We start from the raw sequence: 10700 nt of genomic DNA, 5'->3' as shown, positions 1-10700 counted from the left end.
GTAGCTTAGAAGAGTATTAGATATTTCTTAGAGAGGAGTAGGACCCGTCACCTCTCCTGACATTTTTCTATTGTTTTAGTAGCTACTTCTAGTCCACATATAATAACAATTCAGGAACATCTATCCGTATGACTCCATGTTGTGCCATTCCTTTATTATTACTGCTGGAATTTTTGGAATGAAGTGAATTACTAGCAGTTTGCAAAGAAGGTCCAGTGTAGGAGTGGGTGTTACTGCAGGGGCACCCACCCAACCAGTAACACCCAGCTGCAAACTACTAGTAATTTTAACTGCAAACTACTAGTAATTAAACCATAACTTCTAGACAGTATAATATAGGAATGGTACAACAGAGTCATAAGAATAGATGCGCAAGAATTTGTATTACAATGGGAAAGCAAGTAGTTACTAAAACAGACATGGAAAGGTTACAAATTCTCTTTAAACACCCACTAATGTTAAATTAGGTCATAGGGAGCCAGAATGATTATCAAATCCAAGTATCGCGCAGTCACTTTAATTTTCAATGTGGCTGAATACCATGTTGTCATATTTGAAAGTGGCTTTAGGCGTGTGGATATTTCAGAACCTCTCTTATTGTATGCAGAGATCAGAATAAATAACAAAATGCTTTAGGTTAAGCAATTTTCTAAAATGTATATTGTTTTCAAGCAAGTGAGTGAATTCTGCTTTACCCATCTTTCAAAAAAATCAGGTACATATAGCTAACAGACAAAAGTAACAGATGCCGAATACTGTCTGTTTCTGAATATTCATTCTTATTGCTCCTGCTGACATTTTGTTGGTGTGAAAACACTGCAACAGCAACTAAAAAAGAATAAAAATATTTTTAATTCAAATTTATTTTACGTCTAAATAGTTGTACAAAAAGTTATTTCATCAAACAGAAAGTCTGTCAACACTTTTGAACGTACTAAACTGCTGACAGCACTAGGATGGGCCTGGGAAGAGAAGTACAAACATACTTTTTGTGGAGCTTTTATCATCAGGAGTAGTGTAACTATGAAGTTTATTCTGCAAGATTCTGCTCTTGCAAGTGCCCAGGGTGGAGCTTCACTGTAATGTGCTCTTTACATTGATCTACCTCACAGCCCCTCCAGATATACAGGTCTCCAGGTTGGATGGTACAGTTGTCACTCAGAGCAGAGGAACGTAGCTATTGAGAAGCTCAGTGCAGAGAGTGCATCCTAGTGAAGCCCCGCAATAGGCCCTGGCAGATTAGGAGTATGTCCACGCATGCCTAATAATTCAACGAAAAAAAGTCCACTGCAGTTTTTGCTGTGGATCCACAATCCCTGTATTACATGCATTTTTTCCCCTCCATTTCCATTAGAAAGGTGAAATCAATGGTGGAGATCCACTGCATAAATTTCAAATCCTCACCGCAGGTCAATTTATGCTGCTAGTTTTTTACGCAGCGTTTGGATGAGAATTCTTACTACTCCAACTGGATTGTTGTGGCTGGTTTTACAGATCAGTGTGGCTCAGGCTATGGATGAGGTTATAGTATGTGAGCCTGGCAGAAGCTGATTGTAAGGAAATAGAATTGTTCTCCAGGAAAAACACCACTTCTGTGGAGGGAGAAGCTGTCAGGGCAAAAGCAATCGTATTGAGGATTACAAGGGACTGTGCATGATAGCAAATATAACACTCGTTTACTGTATGGCTATAGACATTGCTGCTTGTGGTGAGGGTAGACTGGCTCCAGCGCCCACGACGCTTTTATAATGGATTGGCCGTCCGTTTGAAGATCTGCACCCCACTGTGGGAATTCCACTACAGAATGTGAGAGTTTTACATGTCTGTGATAAACTGAGAAGATTGCTAGCACCTATAGAGAGAGACTAAGGGACTGTTACTACCATTATTGTCACTGCCTACACACTTTGGGAAAAGCAACTGTGAAATACCTCAGAATTGTGCCTAATATATGCTTGTTCTGCATTGACTACCATCCTCAGTAAAGAGATTGTTATCTGTTTCAACTAAACTGGGCCTGGTTATTGCCTGTACCATCTGCCAGCCCTTACATCTACCCTCCTGCCTCACACCCTACCAACCGTTCACCATAAAGGGTACGCCAACTACCACCAGGTGGAAATCCCCATAAGGGCCAGCTTAGAGGGAAAAAGGGTGAACCATCCATTGACTGCATGGACACAGGGAGCATCAGACTGAAGACGTCTGTAAACCTCTAGTACTTCTGTCTGTGCCACCACTACCACTCCCATCCTCCCCCTGGCTTTCTGCATATTGAACTTCAGGGAAATTCAATATTTACTTCCAGGTACAGCTAATTGCCTGAGTTCCGAGCAGGGGAACATCTCGTAAAATGTTTATTCCAAAAGGGACCTGCCTAACAGGTAGGAATTGTCCAAAGTGGAGAACTCCTTTGAGAGCTGAAGCCATTTCTGCAGATGTGTGACAAATCCCTTGCTTATGCATTGCTGTGCGCTCAAAGATAATGATTTTGTAATATTATGGTCCTTAAATATGAAAGCATTGAAAACTGTTAGTACTTACCATTTCATGAGTAGAATAGTAGTAAAGATGACCAGGAACAATGCTAGGAGAATGGGCAGGACAGTAGTAATGACAATCATGCTGGCACTGTGCTTGTTAATTGTAGTGTCAATGGAACGATAATCTTTAGCTGCAAGACACGAGTGGTCCCCATTAGAAATATAATATCAAATATTTATACACACCTATACAACACTATGGGGTTAGATACAATGGGAAAAAAATAAGTCGTACAAAACATTACCCTTTTTGATTTTCAGTCTAGATGGTATACGCTACATTTATCTAGATTTCCCCACAGCTCACATCTGCAAAAGCTTTCTGCAAATGGCAAGTACTGTATACCCTGGTATAGGTTAGGATGGGAAACCCACAGAGATGCACAATGCAAATAAAGCATCACACAGGGTTCCTACAGCTTGCTCTACTGAAAGGGGTGATTAGCAAATAAAAATCCTTCAGTATATAATGAAAAGTTATACAGTTTTCTAGTTTAGTATATGAGTTCCTCGCAGTTTTAAATATCTCTGCCTGTAGCCACTCAATAGAAACTCTCACTGTTTATTTGTAGGGGATAAAAATCTGTTCTGGTCATGTGGTGGTGACACAGGGGCGCCTCTTATAAGGCCTCATGCACACGACCGCATCCATTTTGAAGTCCTTGTCTCATTTCCATTTTTTTTGTGAACATACGGATGTGAAAAGGATAGAGATGAGCGAATCGAAGTTGACAAAGTGAAATTTGATCCGAATTTCTGGAAAAATTTGATTTGCACCGAATCCGAATTTCCTCACGCTTCGTGGTAATGAATCGCATTTTTTCATAAAATGGCTGCTGCCCGTGTTAGGACATGGAGCAAAAAACTTTGGGAATGAGGGATCACCCATAATACCATGCATGCAGCCAATCAGAAGCCCTGTGATGTCAAAGCCCTATAAATAGACTCAGCCATCTTGGATTCTGCCATTTTCCAGTGTACTTAGTGCAGGGAGAGACGTCAGCAGGCGCTAGGGACAGTGCTAAAAAAAACTTAATTATGCTAAAAAAGCGATTTAAAAGTTCAGGTAAAGATAATTCAAGGTGTAGGGAAAGGATAGGGAGGAATCATTCCACAGCATTTATGTAGAACAGGGTTCAGTAGAGGAGGTTACAGCCTGGTAATAGGAACATTCCTACCACACCTTGCTGCACTGACTGGGGACCCAAATTGACATTATACAGCTCTGTAATTCCAGCAAACCTTTCTTGTTATTGGGGTGCAAGTGCTGTTTGATACAGCCATTAACAGGGTTTATTACAAGGAACAATTCCTATGTCTTATTTGTCCTAGTGCGGTGCAGTTATATCATTAGTAGCATTTTTTGGCTTGTATTAGTGGGGAAAAAGGGATTATTAGTCGTTGTGTGGTGAAGTGTGGAAATTACAGACTTTTTTGGGGGTGTTTTAATTTCCATTTTATTTATTTATTTGATCTAACAGTATGTCAGACAGAGAAGTGCCAGGCCCTGCACAGGGGAATGGCAGTGGCCTAAATGTTTCTGGCGCAGGCACAGGTTGCAGCAGAGTAAGGGGGTGTGACAGCAGGAGTCACAGCAAGAGGCCTGAAATCACGGTGTCATCTAGCGGTCGTGTCAGCAACCCAGCAGTTTTTGAATGGTTGACTCGGTCATCCACTTCATCCCAAGTGACATCAGACACCCCCAGCCAAGAGTCGGTAGGTTCGTCAGACACAACCCTTAGTTGGCATGGCCTGAGAGCAGGCCCTGTGCCCTCACCTGTCCTCAACCTGACTCTGTCCTTTTCAGTTCTCTCAGCCAGAGAAGTATTATATGCTATACAGCGAGGACGAGCTACTAGAGGACAGTCAGCACCTACTGGCCAGCCAAGATGTGGAGGAGACATCCGCTGCTTCCTCCCAGGGCCGGATTAAGAGCATCATGGGCCTGGTGCAGAAGATTTTAATGGGCCTTTTTATAGAAAATGAAAACGCAACGCAGAGCAACTTTTTATAGCACAAATAAAGTGTGAATTTATGCAAAATTACACATGTGAAAATACACATGCATAAAGTTTGAAGTGTGAACGGGTCTGCGTAATCCCATTCAAGTCTATTGGACTAAAGTTCATGCGTAATTTTGAAGCAGATTTACGCACGGGTTTGCGTGTGAAAAATCTGCTGTGTGAACTTAGCCTAAGTGTACATCTCTGGCCACAGTTTAAATATACAGCCATCTATATAGATGGCTGTATTATGTATAGCCACCCCCCAAGGAGTTAACTAGTGCTGCTGAATATATCATTCAGGAGCATGAAAAAGCTATTCACGTCTAGCTTTTCCATGCTCCTGAATGGCATATGTGTTTATAAAAGCTAATCTATTATAAGCAGATATGCCATTGAGGAGCTTGGAAAAGATAGGTAGGCAAGAAATAGTCACCTAGCTTTTCCATGCTCCTGAATGGCATATCTGCTTATATGCATACATGTTTATAATAGCCAAGCTATTATATGTAGATCTGCCATTCAGGAGCATGGAAAAGATAGGTGAGAAACAGTCACCTAGCTTTTCCATGCTCCTGAATGGCAGATCTGCCTTTAGGCATATCTGTTTGTAATAGCTGAACTATTATAAGCAGATATATCATTCAGGAGCATGGAAAAGCTAGGTGACAATTTCTCACCTAACTTCTCCATGCTATGCTCCTGAATGGCAAATCTGCCTTTAGGCTTATCTGTTTATAATAGCTGATCTATTATAAGCAGATATGCCATTCAGGAGCATGGAAAACCTAGGTGAGAAATAGTCACCTAGCTTTTCCATGCTCCTGAGTGGCAAATCTGCCTATAGGCATATCTGTTTATAATACCTGATCTATTATAAGCAGATATACCACTCAGGAGCATTGAAGAGCTAGGTGACTATTTCTCACTTAGCTTTTCCATGCTCCTGAATGGCATATCTGTTTATAATAGATCAGGCTCAGCTATTATAAAGATATATATGCCTATAAGCAGATATGCAATTCAGGAGCATGGAAAAGCTAGGTGAAAAAAATCATCACCCAGCTTTTCCATGCTCCTGAATGACATGTATAAATTATACAGTATACAGTATAATAGGTGAGGTGAGCCAATGCTGATTTACTTACCGCCTATGAGTTGTTTTCTGGGCAGTACACTGAAGGCTGCTGAACGCGACTCACCACTGGCAGCACCCCTGACTCCACGCAGGAAGAATTTTGAACTTCCCGCGCGCAGCAGCCGTCACAGTCTTTCACTTTACGGCATGGCCTAGGCCCCAGGGGAGGAGTCTGATGTGACGACGCAGCGCGGCGTGCACAGCTGACCTGTCACCTGACCTGATCTGTCAGCTGTCACTGTCCTGGTGAGTTCTGTAAAGGGCCGGCCTGGGAGATTTCTCCTTGCGCGCCGGCCCTGTCATCATCTGACAGTCGGCACGGTTCGGTCCTACTAAAGGGCAGCAGGGCGGCCGCCAGGCAACCTCAGCGAGGCGGCCTATGCGGGCCTAGCTCCGGTTGGCCTATGCGGGCTGCTGGGCCTATTTTCATGCAGGGGCCTGGAGCTGCAGCTCCATCCGCCCCTACGTTAATTCGGCCCTGCTTCTTCCGGTAGGCGGGCAAGTAGTGATGAGGAGAGTGGCATGGGAGCTGGTGTTGCGAGCGGTCAGGCTCTTGACCCAGAGACCGTTGAGGAGGACATCAGTGACGTGCAGACAGTACTCGATGATGATGATGTAGCTGATCGCACTTGGGAGCCGGGTGAATTAGGGGCTTCATCATTGAGAGAGAACAGGGTGGAAGCTTGCCCGTGAGGCAGCGGCGGAGTGCTATATATTCCTTTTTGACCTACGCCTGTATTGATCGCGGAATATTTGCATATTACACGATCATTACATTGCCGATTTTTCGAGTAAAGAAAATAAATATAACGAATATTCGAATTTGCGAATATTCGACGAATATTCTACAAAATATTCGCGAATTATTGCAAATTCGAATATGACCCCTGCCGCTCATCACTACTCACCAGCAGCAGCAGCAGCTAGACCCGGACAGCACCCTGCCACCCCACATTGAAGAACCGCTGGACTACTGGGCAGCCAAACTGGATTTGTGGCCGCAACTGGCAGACTTTGCCCTTGAAAAGCTGTCCTGCCCAGCCAGTAGTGTGGCATCAGAGTGGGTGTTTAGTGCAGCAGGGGCCATAGTTACCCCAAGAAGAACTCGCCAGTCCACCCAAAATGTGGAGAGACTGACCTTTGTCAAGATGAATCAGGCATGGATCAGCCAGGATTTCCACCCACTAATGCCTGATGCATCGGACTAGATCATCCATGGTGCCACACCAACAATTTGACAAAAGAGACCGGTTTCTTCTGGCTACCTGCCTCAGCTACTATTCTGATGCTGCCACCCGCCTGATGCCACACATCTGATACCAAGATGCCTTCTTTTACCCACCATCTTCAGCTTGTACAGGTATTGCCACTCACCTCCCCACTCTGTCACCGGGTAACTCTGTGGTCTCCTGATACTGCTGCCACCTCCATACTATGTCACCTTGCCACTCTGTGGTCTCCTGATGCTGCTGCCACCTTCACACTATGTCACCTTGCCACTCTGTGGTCTCCTAATGCTACTGCCCCCTCCACACTATGTCACCATGCCACTCTGTGGTCTCCTGATGCTGCTGCCACCTTCACACTATGTCACCTTGCCACTCTGTGGTCTCCTAATGCTGCTGCCCCCTCCACACTATGTCACCATGCCACTCTGTGGTCTCCTGATGATGATGCTGCCACCTGCACACTCTGTCATTGTGCCACCCTGTGGCCTCCTACTGATGCTGCTGCTGCCACCTCCACGCTCTGTCATTGTGCCACTCTGTTGGCTCCTCATGCTGCTGCCACCTCCACGCTGTCATTGTACCACCCTGTGGCCTCCTTCTGATGCTGCCGCCACCTCCACACTTTGTCATTGTGCCACTCTGTGGCCTTCTGATGCTGCTGCTGCGACCTCCACACTGTCATTGCGCCACTCTGTGGCCTACTTCTGATGCTGCTGCCACCTCCAGACTCTGTCATTGGGCCACTCTGTGGACTTCTCATGCTGTTCCCACCCTCACCACTTCATGACTGGTCCACTATTTTGCCTTTCAAGCCGAAAGGCTGACATCATTATTTATTTGACCCTTCTTCTGATCTGTCAGAAGGAAGGAAAAATGAGATGCACAACGGATCCTGTCTATGTAAAAGCTGCAAGGCCTGCATGACATGGTCCCTATTTTGCATCAGAATTGGCTTATGATTTGGTAGCCAAAAGCAGGAGTGGGTACAAAACACAGAAGATATGCAAATATTCCATTCACATGTCATCTCTGTTTTGGATCCACTCCTGTTTTTTTGGCTTTAGCTATACTGATGGATTACTGACCAAATGCTGACCGAGTGAAGGCGGATGCTCCACAGACAGGATCTGTTTTTTGGGGGTTATTGTTCTGACGGATCAGAGGAACGGCAAATTAATCAGTGACGTCAACACAAACTTACTGCTGATACCCTCTCCACTCTGTCGGGGGGGCTCTACTTGTATAAGCGTTTAATAGAACAGGTTCTGTAGACATCTATGTGCAATCAGCTGCCGACGTTGTAAAAGGAGTGTGCTTCTTCGTGACGCTAGCATTGACCTGTACAGCTGAGTTCACACTTGAGTTATTTGGTCAGTTTTGGCCCCGTAACTGCCCAAATAAGTGAAGTGTGCAGTGATTCTAAGAGTGACGCCTGTCATCTGCAAGTCATACTGACTCACAGTATTGTTTCACTACCACAGCAGACTCCCTATGTGTGTTACTGCAAGGCACAGTGTTCTAAACCACTATAAAGGCTCTCTGCAGCCAGGAAATAGCCTTTTTTAACGTGATTCACAGCTAATAAATTCAGATCGAACCAAATTTTTTAGAAAAATTCGGCAAACCGGCTCATCTGTAGAAAAGAACACGGATTATGATTTTGCTTTCTACATCTGAATGTCCATTCCACAAAAAGGTAGAACATGTCCTATACTCAGATGCAAAATAAGGACCACTAACCCATTCAAGTCAATCGGTCTTCAAAAAATGCAGATGCAACACGGACACTATCTGTATTTTGAGCAGCAAAATGCATACTGTTGTGTGCATGAGGCCTTAGAGGACAGTTATCAGAGATGTGTCTTGTAAAGATCAGTGCGTCCATCACATATCCTGGACAGATTTTTATCCCCTGGAAGTAAACAATAAAGGTTTCTATTGAAGGTCTGTTGTGAGGAACTGGTTCAGGAAGTGTGTTGTAAAAATATTGATTGATACAAATGTGAAGATAGCTATACTCAAGGAATGTGTGTTTTTTAAGCCTCTTTACATGAAATACCCATGTTTATTATAAAGTATTTCATGCAAGAAGTCTTAAAGGGGTAGTCTTAAGACAACGTATTCCCTATCCACAGAATAGGGTTGGGATCAGCAACTTCTAGCACTCCAACTGGGGTGAAGCTACGAGTCCCAGCATGCACACTTGCTTGGTTTTACTTGCAACTCCTATGCAAATGAATGTTGTTTCCCAACTGCCTGAGGTTGCTGAACCCCAGGAAAGGGGGTAAGTGCGTTATAGGTCTGAGTCCAACCACTAGAGCTACCGCCGATTAAGTGAACTGGGGACCATGCTCCCTATTTGATTGGGGTTGCAGAAATGCATGCGTGACTGTCTGCACTCTGCAGTCATAGCCCCAATCGTACATTTATCACCTATCCTGTTACTAGGTCTTTTGTTGTTTGTGGGCCAACTCCCTTTAACCACCTCCAGACCGCCTAACGCAGGATCGCGTTCCGGAGGCGGCAGCCCTGCGCAGAGTCACGCATATATGCGTCATCTCGCGAGACGCGAGATTTCCTGTGAACGCGCGCACACAGGCGCGCGCGTTCACAGGATCGGAAGGTAAGCGAGTGGATCTCCAGCCTGCCAGTGGCGATCGTTCGCTGGCAGGCTGGAGATGTGATTTTTTTTAACCCCTAACAGGTATATTAGACGCTGTTTTGATAACAGCGTCTAATATACCTGCTACCTGGTCCTCTGGTGGTCCCTTTTGTTTGGATCGACCACCAGAGGACACAGGTAGCTCAGTAATAAGTAGCACCAAGCACCACTACACTACACCCCCCCCGTCACTTATTAACCCCTTATTCACCCCTGATCACCCCTGATCACCCCATATAGACTCCCTGATCACCCCCCTGTCATTGATCACCCCCCTGTCATTGATAACCCCCTGTAAGGCTCCATTCAGACGTCCGTATGATTTTTACGGATCCACTGATACATGGATCGGCTCCGCAAAACACATACGGACGTCTGAATGGAGCCTTACAGGGGGGTGATCACCCCATATAGACTCCTTGATCACCCCCCTTTCATTGATCCCCCTCCTGTAAGGCTGCATTCAGATGTCCGTATGTTTTTTACGGATCCACGGATACATGGATCGGATCCGCAAAACACATGCAGGCGTCTGAATGGAGCCTTACAGGGGGGTGATCACCCCATATAGACTCCTTGATCACCCCCCTGTCATTGATCACCCCCTTGTAAGGCTCCATTCAGACGTCCGTATGATTTTTACGGATCCACTGATACATGGATCGGATCCGCAAAACTTATACGGACATCTGAATGGAGCCTTACAGGGGGGTGATCAATGACAGGGGGTGATCACCCCATATAGACTCCCTGATCACCCCCCTGTCATTGATCACCCCCCTGTCATTGATCACCCCCCTGTAAGGCTCCATTCAGACATTTTTTTGGCCCAAGTTAGCGGAATTTTTTTTTTTTCTTACAAAGTCTCATATTCCACTAATTTGTGTCAAAAAATAAAATCTCACATGAACTCACAATACCCCTCACGGAATCCAAATGCGTAAAACTTTTTAGACATTTATATTCCAGACTTCTTCTCACGCTTTAGGGCCCCTAGAATGCCAGGGCAGTATAAATACCCCACATGTGACCCCATTTCGGAAAGAAGACACCTCAAGGTATTCGCTGAGGGGCATATTGAGTCCATGAAAGATTGACATTTTTGTCCCAAGTTAGCGGAAAGGG

General features: G+C 44.9%; 1 protein-coding gene across 1 annotated transcript in view; it reads right to left on the bottom strand.

Annotated features, from left to right (window-relative positions):
- Positions 1 to 637: 637 nt before the first annotated feature.
- The window catches only part of LOC120995485, a 35680-nt gene continuing 25617 nt past the window's right edge, over positions 638 to 10700 (bottom strand). Inside the window, exons 5-6 of the mRNA XM_040424734.1 lie at positions 2545 to 2674; positions 638 to 828 (exon numbers count right to left, since the gene is read on the bottom strand). Coding sequence (XP_040280668.1) covers positions 780 to 828; positions 2545 to 2674 — 179 coding nt within the window. The 3' untranslated portion in view covers positions 638 to 779. The remainder of the gene's footprint in view (positions 829 to 2544; positions 2675 to 10700) is intronic.

This window comes from Bufo bufo, chromosome 3 (genome assembly GCF_905171765.1).
Source record: "Bufo bufo chromosome 3, aBufBuf1.1, whole genome shotgun sequence".
Classification (NCBI taxonomy): Eukaryota; Metazoa; Chordata; class Amphibia; order Anura; family Bufonidae; genus Bufo; species Bufo bufo.
The sequence above is the reverse complement of the archived record's forward strand: the minus strand, read 5'-3'. Positions and strand labels throughout refer to the sequence as shown.